The sequence below is a fragment of the Pelodiscus sinensis genome, chromosome 2, assembly GCF_049634645.1.
Source record: "Pelodiscus sinensis isolate JC-2024 chromosome 2, ASM4963464v1, whole genome shotgun sequence".
In the NCBI taxonomy this organism is placed as follows: domain Eukaryota; kingdom Metazoa; phylum Chordata; order Testudines; family Trionychidae; genus Pelodiscus; species Pelodiscus sinensis.
This window is the reverse complement of record NC_134712.1, coordinates 145,276,547-145,289,333: the sequence shown is the minus strand read 5'-3', so window position 1 is coordinate 145,289,333 and position 12,787 is coordinate 145,276,547. Positions and strand designations below refer to the sequence as shown.

General features: G+C 46.4%; 1 protein-coding gene across 3 annotated transcripts in view; it reads right to left on the bottom strand.

The window, feature by feature from the left end:
• Positions 1 to 11,618: 11,618 nt before the first annotated feature.
• The window catches only part of LOC102445275 (uncharacterized), a 63,383-nt gene continuing 62,214 nt past the window's right edge, over positions 11,619 to 12,787 (bottom strand). For all 3 annotated transcript variants that reach the window (XM_006113053.4, XM_014581786.3, XM_006113054.4), the window contains exon 17: positions 11,619 to 12,472. In XM_006113053.4, the coding sequence (XP_006113115.1) occupies positions 12,393 to 12,472 (80 nt within the window). In that variant the 3' untranslated portion in view covers positions 11,619 to 12,392. The remainder of the gene's footprint in view (positions 12,473 to 12,787) is intronic.

Genomic DNA, 12,787 nt, shown 5'->3' with positions numbered 1-12,787 from the left:
AGTGTAGAAAAGGACTTGAAGTTATAGAGGATGAGAAATGGACCCTGTGTCGATAAAGTGATGCAGTTTCAAAAAAAAAGTTAATAGCATTCTGGGCTGTAGTAACAGGAACGTCATATGTAAGACACAGCCTAGGAGCTAATGGGACGTGCCGGCCAGTTCTGAGATCAGAGTGGGGCCAGGGCAGGCAGGGAGGAAATCCTGCCTCAACTGCACTGTGCTATCAAACTCTTAGTGGCTTAAAATCTCTAGATGGCTTCAGGAGTCGCTGGGAGCCCAATTCTTGACTCCCAGTGAACCCAGAAGGGTTGGTGACCCTCTTTCCCAGTGCAAAGGTCACAAGTTTAATTCCAAATGGAGCCACTAGCATAAAAAGTGTGAGAAACAAACACTGCCGTAGTGAACAGGTACCTTGCTAACTCAGCCTCCTTGTCCGCTGCGCCTCATGCTAATTCACCCTCCTTTGCAAATAAGGGCTCACTTAGCTGAAGGGAATTTACGTCACAATAATAATTCTACATTTGTAAAGTTGCACTTTTGCCATAAAGAGATTGCACTAAAGCACTTGTATGAGGAGAAATGAAATAGTATCTTGCTTATCTTTATTTACAGTGCAAATATTTGTCATAAAAACAATATAAAGCAAGCACAATGCACTTTATGCCGTGTTGTCTTTGAACTCGATATATTTGAAAATATAGAAAACATCAAAAATATTTAAATAAGTGGTAGTCTGTTATTACGAGTGTGATTAAAACAGCAATCAATTGCAATTTTTAAAAACATAGTGATTGTGATTATTTTTTTAATTGCTTGACAGCCCTAATAAAAATCCAAGCAACTAAAAGCCGCAAAATAAATATTAAAGAACATTTATAAACTTGCATTGCCTCTATAATATGCAAACACCATAGGTGGAGTCCTGGCTCCCCTGAAATCAATGGCAACACTTCAATTGATTTTTAAGGAAGCCAGGACTTACTTCACCCCTTTTTCTTTTCAAATGCAAGAAAATTCTCTCTTGCTCCATGCTTCTGCTGTGAACCAGGGTTGGGGCACTGGGATTTCCCTCACCCTGCCCCATGGCTTCCAACAGGGACTAGGATAGAGACACTGGGTATTCCCCCATCCTGACTGCCCAGCGCTCCTATTGGGGACTAGAATCAGGGTGCTGGGGGCTTCCTCTGCCCATTCCACACCTGCCAAGGCTCCAGATTTCCCATGAGCCTGCAGTGGATTTCTGCTAAGGCATCCATTTTTCTGGAGCCCCCACCTGATCAAAGCCCAATGACATGGGCTCCAGGACCCGTTGGCTAATCTGCCACTGCCTCCCTACCCTTTATGTGGAGGAGCAGAGAAGAGTGGATGGGCCAGCTTTACACCACCTGATGTGTCAGAGGAATCTTGACTTCATATGCAAAGTGCTTGTGAAGGAGGGCGTGTACTGCCCCTTTAAGGAACAGGCTGACATCTACAATAAAGCAGCCTGCATGTCATCAAGAAAACTCCTTGCCCAGCCCTGGGAGAGGGAATTTAAACAGGAAAAGGGAACTGAGCAGGACCGAGGGGGCTGGAAACCATGTAGGCAGTGGGCTCTTGGCTCTCACAGGGCTGAGTAGCTCAGAGATTTCAGCTGTTGATTTTAAGGTTGGGAGCTCTAAATCATGGCCCTAATGTAAGGGCCTTATGAATGGTTAATACTACTCCTTCCCTGAGAGTTTTTAAAAAGAGCAGGCTGGTTTTGTTAGTTTGTTTTGGCTTCTCCTCACTTGGCTGTTATAGTACGGAGCCCTTGTCAAGTCAAGTCTCTCGCTGTGTAGTCTGCCCCCAATGGAAACTGGCTAATAGAAATTCTTTGCCAGGACATTTTCATCTGGAGCCCCTGAAGCATGCTGTGAAGCTGTGGTGTTAGCCGTATTTGCCTGACGTTACAGTTGGCAAAAGTGCAAGGGGAGCATTCTGGGCCCCAGTGATGCCCATGCCACCAACTTCCTGTAATGCCTCTGCCAAAGACACTTGACTGTTACTCTTGCTGGAAATAGAACCTATACCTGCCCTTAATGGGGCATGCAGCAGGCTGGGTTGCTTAACCCAATCCTAGAGTTGCCCTTCACTTTTGATAAGTAGCCTGGGGCTGCTTGCTCATCAATTAAAATATTCTTGGATTTTTTTTTTCCATTGACTGAAAATCGTATTTGGTATTCCAGTGGTGTCAGTTTCTGAAATGATTTACTCTTCCTGGCCTTGACAGTGCATACCAAACTCACCTTGGTTTGTCTGTTGTGATCTAACATGACTTTGCAGAGCTGAATGAGAAATGCAAAGAAAAACCAGACACTTTTGATAAAATCGTCAGAAGCCATTTTCGTGTCTCACTGTTCAAAACCCCAGTCTGGTTGTTGATTAGATGTAATTACATTATTTTTCTTTTCTGGAGTTACAGCAGAGGATTAAAATCAGCCTTACATTTCCAAGCAAAATTCCATTATATGTGTGAAAAGGCTTCTATCCTGCTCTCCAGAAGCTAAGGATGCAGAACTAGAGCCCTGTAGCTCTTAAGATCTACAGACATCTTCCAAAGGCCTAACTCTATTAACCATCTCCTCTAAATGGCACATCATGTACTTCCTGAGATGCAGTGGACTAGAGAAAAACATGCTCACTCAGGACTGGTCTACACTGAGGCTGTGTCTACATTGGCACCCCTTTCCGGAAAAGGGATGCTAATGAGACACTTCGGAATTGCAAATTCCGTGGGGGATTTAAATATACTTTCAAGTAGGAAAAGGGCTTATTTTCCGCAAGATCCCGTCTAGACTGGCGCTTTTCTCCGGCAAAACCCCGAGCTGGAAAAAAGCGGCAGCCATGTTCATGCAAATGCCGCGGGGGATATTTAAATCCCCCGCCGAATTTGCAATTCCAAAGTGTCTCATTAGCGTCCCTTTTACGGAAAAGGGTGCCAGTGTAGAGACAGCCTGGGAGTTTAGGTGGAACTTAGCTGAATTAGGTAGATTAGCCCGTGTCATCGACTTAGAGTGCCATTAAAGTTGATTTCTGTGCTACTACTTTCACAAGGAGTAACCACTAAATTCGACCTTGCCTGAGCGACATTCCGATAGCGTAGACTCAGTGCTTTAAAAGTCAACATTCTTGGCCTCTGGGAGGTGTCCCACAATGCTCCGTGATGACCAGTCTGGTCAGAACTTTCAACACTACTGCACTCCAGATGAACAGGAAAAGCCCTGAGAAAATTTGAATCTTATTTCCTGTGTGGCTAGCATGGTGAGCAGACTGCAGAGCAGGCAGCACACCTGACCATGAGTTCAAGTTCCATGAGACAAACACCAGCAAGGAGTGTGCAGGAGGTCCTGGGCCTCATTTCTGTCAAGGAGAGGAATCTGTTTGCATTGAACTACAAACCAGTAAAGGGCATGCAGATGACTATGCCAAGATCGTAAGGGGCACGAAGGAGAAAGGCTACTTCAGGAATGCCCAGCAGTGCCACATGAAAATAAAGGAGCTGAGGTAGCCGTACCAAAAAAAAAAAAGGAGGTAAATAGATGACCTGGAGCGTCACTGTAAACGTGTTGCTTCCACAAGTAAGTGCATGTGATCCTAGCCAGGCCATGGATTCCGCCCAAGACACTCGGGCAGCAGTGAGGAAGACAGCGTGGTGCAGGAGGAGGAGAATGGTCAGCAGTCAAGTGGGGCAATCAATGTTTTGGGACCTTTTTAAACTCTGGAGACGAAGCCCTTCTCCCGGGACATCTCACAGCTGGGCACTGATCCCAGGGAGGGCACTTCTGGTGAGTTCACATTTTTTATCTTGCTACAAGAGGGTAAATAAGGCAATTGGGTATGATCTGTACCTACAGTGGGGGGCCACTGTACCTACACTGGGGGGGTTCCCAGGATAGCTTGTTATTGTGTCTGGAGAGGGAGCGGGAAGCCTCTCTGCACGTCTCCATAAAGCTTCCATACAGAGAGTCTTTAATTCTTCTCCCCAGGTTTCTGGGGAAGCGGCCTTATTCCATCCTCCACACTAGGACACCTTCCCACATCAAGCCAGCAGTAAGTGGTCTGGCGTCATTGCAGCACAAAGCAGTGCAGAATAAAGTCCAGGTTTCTGGCCACATTCAGTCAGAATCTGTTCCCGATCACTGTGTGAGATCTGGAGACTGGTAGCTCATATGGCAACCTGGGTGAAGCAGAGGAAGCTCTCAGCTGGTATCTCTGCAGTAAATCTTCCGGCCTTTGTTTTCTCATCCCCAATGAAGCATGGTGTCAGCCTCTGCCTTGCCCTGCCACCACGCTCAGACGCCCTCTCATTTCCCGCCCGTTTGCTCGCTCCCGCAGCAAGGAAATTTGCACTCTCCTGGCAAGAGGGGGTGCCGAACACATGGGTGCCACATGAGCCCCTGCTGTGTCCTATCCCCATGCCTGGACCCTTCTCCCCTTCCTCCCACTTGCTCGGTCCTGTGGCAAGGAAAAGTTTCATTCTCCTGGCAAATGGGGCGAGGGAGGGGAGGTGCAGAACACATAGGTGCTGTGTGGGCCCCTGCCCTGCCACCATGACCAGACCTCCTCCCCCCTCCCGCCTGCAGGCTTGTGCCTTGGCCTGTCCGTTCCCATGCTTGCCACCAGTTGCTCCCCTTCGAACTCTGAGGTGTATCTGCTGCAAAGTGACTCCTTAAAAGCACAACTGTGGCCTTGTACATGACACATCCCTAGTGTCTTTAGACAGACTTGTTCTAACAGATTAGGCTTTACACTCTACAATGTAGCCCCTGTAAAGTCTGCTCCACGGAATTCATTACAGCAGGAAAAGGAGTCAGCCTGCTGCGCTCTCCCCCAACCCCACCAGCTCGCCACCTGGCACAGGTGAAAATGGACTAGGGAAGAGATGCTCAAGGTGCAAATGCAATCCACCAATTTGGACAGGGCACGAGGAAGTGAGTGGAGGAATACACTGCTGGAGGTGATGTGTGCAGAGTGTCAGGAAAGGAGTGTGTTCAGGGACTAGGAAGTGAAGTACCATGGGAGAGTGTTATCCTCCATGTGATGGATTGCATGGCAGCATTCCAGGACTCCTTCCTGAACAGGCGCCCCCTCTGGCCCGTACAAACCAACATTCCCTCCTCCCCAGGTTCTATAGCCTTTTCTCCCATGGGCCTAGAATGCGGGGGTAAATGGAGGAGGGGGGCAGGAAAGGGCAGCTTCACACTCAGCTCCCAGGGATGCACTGTGAACAAAAAGGCTGTCCTCACAATTGTGAGCATCATCCCTCCAAGCTCTTGCCCTGGATTCCTGTTCTGTCACTGCTCTGTGTTCCCTTAATAAAAATGCATGATTTGTGCACAACAGTCTCTTTATTGCCTGTATTGAAAGGGCAGGGAGGGTACAGGCAAGCACACAATGCAGGGACACGTCATTGAGAGCAACACTTGACTCAAAACAGGCCATTCATAAAACTGTCTTTCAAAACATCTCTGATTAGTGCTGCCCCTCGCTGTACTCTCCTTATCGCCCTGGTGTCTGGCTGCTCAAAATCCCTGGCTAGGCACTGTGCCTCAGTAGTCCACCTGCACAGATACGTTTCCCCCTTGCTCTCACAAATATTATGGAGCACACAATGGGAAAGTTGTGTTTGCTGAGGTCCAACCTAACTAGCAAATTGCAAAACCTTCCCTTTAAATGCCCAAAAGCACATTATATACCACCATTCTGCTCTTGCTCAGCCTGTAGTTTAACTCCTTGCTGCGGTCCAGGCCGTCCGTGTATATTTTCACAAGCCATGGAAGCAAGGGTTAGGTTGGGTCTCCAAGGATCACTGCTGGCATTGCACCGTTTCCAATTATAATTTTCTGGTTGGGGAGAAAAGTTCCAGATTGTAGCTTGACAAAAGGGGGAGTGCCTAAAGATGTCATGCGCCTTTCCCAACCATCCCACAGTGATGTCTGTGAAACAGCCCTTGTGAGCCACAGGCCCCTGCAACACCATCCAGAAGTACCCCTTGTGGTGTATGTATTTCTTAGCAAGGTGGTCGGGTGCTAAGCTGGGGATGTGCAGTCCATTTAGCACCCCATCATAGTTAGGGACCCCATCATGGCAAAGCCCTCCATGATGTCCTCCAAGTTTCCCAGAGTCAGTACCCTCTGTAGCAGAAGGGCCATCAATTGCCTTGGCTACTGGGCTCACAACTGTACCCACTCTAGATTTCCCCAACTCCAAATTGATTCCCAACTGACCGGCATTTCAGGCTTCTACAGGGCTATTGACACTTGCTTCTCCACTCATTCTGGAATTCTTGCACTTCAGGGCAGGGGAAAGCAATCTGCAAAGTTCCATGAAAATGGCCTTACACATGCAAAAGTTTTGCAGCCACTGCTAATTGTCCCATTCCTGCATCACAATGTGGTCCCACCAGTCTGTGCTTGCCTCTCAGCACCACAATCAGCATTTCACTCTGTCTAGAGAATTGAATACAGGCAGCATTTGCAATTCTCTCAAGTGCCTTGCAGGACAGTATGTTCATGTCCTCCTAAGATTTGTCTTGATTCTGGCAAAACCTGGATATGCTCTGGGCATACCCCAGGATTAGGTGCACCCAGCTTAACCTCACCATCATAAAGTTTTGATGAGAAACAACATCCATGATGCGGTCCATGCTCATGCTGCTATGGCATCTGCACCGATAACCAGCAAGAGGAAAAAATGGCACGACTGGGCTGTTTGCCATTCAGGAAGATGGGGGAAAGAGTGCAGTAGGGGCACTGATGACGTACTCAGAAATACCTGCTGCAAAGTTTTGGTCCCAGCATGCCCTGGGAGCATAACCCAGAATGAAAAGGGGTACAGTGAATTGCTCTCAAATTCAATGGTAGCCATTGATGGGAATGCGAAATTTGGAAGTATGTTGCATTCTTGCACACACAGGGGACATGTACTTTTGACTTTACAAAACTGGGTGCTAAAAAGTCAGTCTTAATAAATTCGAACTTATCGCATAGTGTAGACATGGGCTCAAAAATATTGGGCATGATCCTGTGAGGCACTGAGTCCTCACACCCTGATCCAAAGCATAACCCTTGAGTACGTAGTCTTACTGAAGTACTTTATTGGATCAAGACTAGAGTGTTCAGCACCTTGCAGTTCATGATGTTCGCTCCTATTTCAAGTCAATGGCAAAATCTCAGATGTCTGAAACTACCACCAACAAAAAATTACATTGTGTGGTTATTACAAAATGCACAGACGAGTCAAATCACTAAACACACATTGAAAGAATAGCATTACAAGAATATATGTGCCATGAAAGAAGTACCAAATAGTAATAATGGCAACAGTACAAGTGAGATGTGTGTGAAAGCAACACTGAAGATTGTCCCAAGCTAGAGAGAGACTGATAAGTTGTGATCTGCAGGATAGAAGTATCATCCTGGGGGCAATAATCCTCTTCTAAAGCTCTGCGATCAATGACTCAGCTATTCCTCCCTACGCACGTCTCAATTGTACCACACCTGCACCTGCCCATTGACTCTGATCTGCCTCCCTCCCCCCACAGCACATCAACTTCTTGCTCATGCCCAGGGTGTCCCAGGAGAGAGCCAGGGACATTAAGAGCAGCACAGCCCTCCTCAGATTCACCATCGCTCTCCCGGAGTTTGACATAGTCAAGGCAAGCCTCTAGTGGCTCTTTCTGGAGGGCACTTTATCACAGGGGCCATGATAGTCTGGAAGTAGATCTCGGGGGGGGGGGGTAAGTCTAAACTACTCCCCTCCCCCCCCGAAGGAGGATATGCAAATTCATTTCCCTGCTCTTGGGCCACTAGAGGGTGATGCAATTCTAGCCGGAGGACTTGGAACATGGCTCTGAGCAATTTGCAAAAGCCGTGTGTCCTTCTGGGTTTAGGTCTTCAGAAAGTTCTTCTCTGGGAGCAGAGATTCTTCCTCTGGACGGAGCACGAGCCATCCATGACTCCCTTGCTGCATGTCAGTCAGGCTGGGCTGGTGCTCGCCTTATTTCTTCTGGGGGAAGCCCAGCAGCTGAAGGGGGACAGGTTAAGCAGTTACATTAGACTCAGGAGATGGGAGTGGAGCCCCAGGCCTCATTGCCATCCTATCACCAATCGCTGGCTTGAGAGCAAGCAGCCTGGTGGGAAATGAGGGTCCATGCAGGTGCTACTGGAAAGGGAGATGAATTCACCTCCACCGGGAGGGAGGCAGCTTGTCCCGAGATGCTCCAACCCAGCTCTTTAAAGGCTAATTAATTACAAGCATTACCTGCTCCTGGACTGAGTCTCTAACAGGTTCTCATTCCTCTGCAGCAAGAGGACATCATGGCCAACGCGATGCACCAGCTCTGCATGATCCAGCACTTGTGCCAGGTGCCTGAGGGGCTTTGTCTCATTGGATGCCCTTCCATATTCAGTAGCTCCCACTCCCTGCTGCAGTCTCTGTCAATGAGGGGCTAGAAGGAGCAGTGGAGCCTCCCAAGCACTGACAAACTCTCTCCTCTCTGTGCAGCAGGGTCTTTCCCATTGCCTCCAAAATTCCTTCATCTGGGGCATCAGCTCTTCCCCTCATCTGCACTCTCCTCTCCTCTTTCCTTGGCCCAACCTCCTCTGCACCCAGAGCTCTCCCTGCCCAGGAAACTACAGACCGGTCAGTTTAACGTCTGTCCCAGGGAAGATAATGGAGCAGGTAATTAAGGAAATCATATGCAAACACTTGGAAGGTAATAAAGTGATAGGGAATAGCCAGCATGGGTTTGTGAAGAACAAGTCATGCCAAACTAATCTGATAGCTTTGATAGGATAACGAGCCTTGTGGATAAGGGAGAAGCGGTGGATGTCATATACCTAGACTTTAGTAAGGCATTTGATACGGTCTCGCATGATATTCTTATTGATAAACTAGGCAAATATAACTTAGATAGGGCCACGATAAGGTGGGTGCATAATTGGCTGGATAACCGTAGTCAGAGAGTTGTTGTTAACGGTTCTAAATCCTGCTGGAAAGGGATAACAAGTGGAGTTCCTCAAGGGTCTGTTTTGGGACCCGTACTGTTCAATATCTTCATCAATGATGTAGATATTGGGATAGAGAGTACGCTTATTAAGTTTGCAGATGATACCAAACTGGGTGGGGTTGCAACTTCTTTGGAGGATAGGGACATAATTCAAAATGACTTTAGCAAGTTAGAGAAATGGTCAGAGGTAAACAGGATGAGGTTTAATAAAGAGAAATGCAAAGTGCTCCACTTAGGAAGGAACAATCAGTTCCATACATACAAGATGGGAAGCGACTGTCTAGGAAGGAGCATGGCGGAAAGGGATCTAGGGGTCATAGTGGACCACAAGTTGAATATGAGTCAACAGTGTGATGCTGTTGCAAAAAAAGCAAATATGATTCTAGGTTGTATCAACAGGTGTGTTGTAAGCAAAACTCGTGAAGTCATTCTGCCGCTCTACTCTGCACTAGTTAGGCCTCAGCTGGAGTACTGTGTCCAGTTCTGGGCGCCACATTTCGAGAAAGATGTGGAGAAATTAGAAAGGGTACAGAGAAGAGCGACAAGAATGATTAAAGGTTTAGAGAACGTGACCTATGAAGCCAGGCTTCATGAACTGGGCTTGTTTAGTTTGGAAAAAAGAAGATTAAGGGGGGACATGATAGCGGTTTTCAAATATCTAAAAGGGTGTCACAAGGAGGAAGGAGAAAATTTGTTCCTCTTGGTTTCTGAGGACAGGACAAGGAGTAATGGGCTTAAAGTGCAGCAGGGGAGGTTTAGATTGGACATTAGGAAAAAATTCCTAACTGTCAGGGTGGTCAAATATTGGAATAAATTGCCAAGGGAGGTGATGGAATCTCCCTCTCTGGAGATATTTAAGAACAGGTTAGCTAGACATCTGTCAGGGATGGTGTAGACGGAGCTTGGTCCTGCCTTGAGGGCGGGGGGCTGGACTCGATGACCTCTCGAGGTCCCTTCCAGTCCTATTATTCTATGATTCTATAATATGGCACAGAACGGTTTTTGTGTCAGGGCCACAGCCCTAAGCCCCACTGAAGCTCAGCGATCCCCACAGATAAAGGCTCAGTGCTAGCTTCATCTTCTGTCCTTTATTCTCCCCTTGGCCCCTCTATAGAGTCTGAGTGTGAAATCAAGAGGAGCCTCCTACCCAACTGTCTTCCAGGCCCTTGGATCTGTGTCAGCTTCCCAAACAGGTGCAGTCTACAGCTGATCCACCTCAGAGCAGTAGGAACAGGCTCACCTGATCCTATCAAACCAAGCAGTGTTAGATCTCAAAGAGGCTTAGATGAAAGACTCCATTCCTTCATGGAGGGAAGAGCCATTTTATTCCTCAGGGTATGTGGGTCTGTTGGAAGAGAAATGGGATCCCTAATTCACTGTCTGGCTGGGAGTTTCCCCGCCCTCTGAATCACAGCCTTAGGATAAAGACATCTCCATCAATGTTTCAGCCTTGTTTTGTTCCTAGGAAGTAGCTTCCTAGAGATGTCCTGGCACTTGACTCCTGACAGTGTTTCTGACAGGGGTCTCCAGCCCCTCAAGCGTGAAGACAGCATCATGCAGTCTCATTCACATGGCATCTCCACTCTCCAGCTCCACTTCCCACAGCAGGACAAATGAACCCTTCAGCTCACAGAATATGGCTTCTTTGACCTCCTTCCGATCAGCATAGGGGTTTCTCCTGCCCCCTCACCTCACTTGTCAGCCTCTGAATGACGAAGGGCCTCAATGTCAGAATCACCAGAACAAGAACACTCCCAATTCCAGCCAGTGGGGCCCATGTGTACTCAGCCCCTCTGGTAACCTGTTCTGAAATGGGGAGCAAGGGCCTCAACCCAGTAACTGTAGGCCTGATCAAAGCAGGCCTATAACAGGGTGCTTTTCTCCCCCGCCCTGCACAGCCTTGGGCTTAGCAAAGCTGATTACAGAATGAGCCTTACCTGAGAAGCACCATGTACCTCCTTCTAATGGGCCACACTGAAGCACTAATAAAACCCAGCTGGGCTGAAAACTGGAACAAATCTAGCTGCTAGATACAGGGCACTGGGCTGCTATCGGTATCAGAGTGGAACTGGACTCCTCTACTGACTCCAAAGGAGGTGTTTATGTTCCCAGAGAGTGTTACCAAGCTCAGCAAGGAGGCTGGAGGGAAATCAGAAGCCCCAGTGAGGACACAAGGACTTCTTTCTGTGTAAAATCCTCTTTGAACTTTTAGTGTGAGAGAAGCTAGGTCCCAGAAAAATGGACTAATAGTGGTGATCTGGCCGGAGGCTGAATTACCAGACAGAGAAACTGCCATGGTGCTGGAGCAGACATTAATGGGGGACACTGGCCCAGTGAAAGGGCTGTGATTTCATGCCTGGCTGCTAGGGGACACATAATGAGGAAGAGATTCATTTATGATTGGCATAGTTGGGAGGATTGAATTCCCTGTCATCTCTGAAGGAAGTCTTGGTTGCTCTATCCCTCCAATCAAATCTATCAAGGGACTGAACTGGTCACTGGCTTTCCCATTTCTGTTCTAAGGATTGGCTAAGCACCCAAACAGGCCTGGGTGTTTTTCCAGCAGCTTCAAGAAAACTAACACATATCAGCTACTTAAAATTTTTATTATAAATAAAAATGTCTTACAACTACTAAAAAGATACTGTGGTGAAAACTTTTCAGAAGCCTACATGATGTGTGGGGTTTAATAATATGGAGCCTTAACGTCAACAAAAACACTAACATTTTAGGTATTTAAACTAGTTTTGGGTTTTTTACTTAATTGTTAATGAAAGGTGCTTCCCACAGCTCCTCTTGGATAAAAATGGTGAACTGGAGCCAATGGAAGCCATGAGGTTCTGTGGCTGCAGAGCCTTTAGATAAACAAAGCGGAGCAGCCTGTTAGCAGCTTTCCTAAAGCAGACCCATGGCCCACTTTGAGAAACACTGATACAGATGCTCTTGAATCAAATTAGAATTATAATTGACCTAGAAGGGTCAAGGCTGTATATTCTACTCCACCAATGCAATTTCTCTAGTTATGTGTATGAAGAATTAAGAAAAAATATTAGCTCTCCTGTATGTAAAACCCAAAAGCTCTCTGACCAAGATCTAGCAAACCATTTTTAGGGATAGTTTTCAAAAGTGATAATCTTTAAAAAATAAAATAAAAATAAAACATGGCATCAACATTACAGTCTCTTTTCAAAAATACAGACATTCCAGCTATTGGAAGAAATAAATATCACATACAAAACTGCAAAAGCAAACTATTACTCTGGAGTTACAAGTAATATTGTAGAGAGTTTAAACACACTGAAATTAATTGCATGTAAGTGACAAATCTTCAGTTTACACATTACAATATTACTTCCCCGTATCACTGCACATTGTAGTTGTTTCGTGCTCTAATAGTCCCACTTTCAGTTAAGATCCTTATCACATTTGGAATGTCCATGCCTTTAATAAAAAAGGGAGAAGAGAAGATTATTAGCAAGTTTTCAAATCAAATTCTTCTAGTGATGATTAATTAAAAACATACATACATAAATGTACTGATTAAACAACCAGATATTTTCATTAGTTTTGGAGGATTTCATACTAAATGAAACACATTTATACATATTTTATTAGAATTGTCTCAGGAGTCTTAGTGATCAAAATGGTACCAAAATTCCAGATGCAAACAGAAATTATTTTAGGCTTGGCGATGAGAAAATCTGCTTGTGAGGGGGAAGGTAACTGAAGAATTGGATATAGAGATGTAGGAGAGTT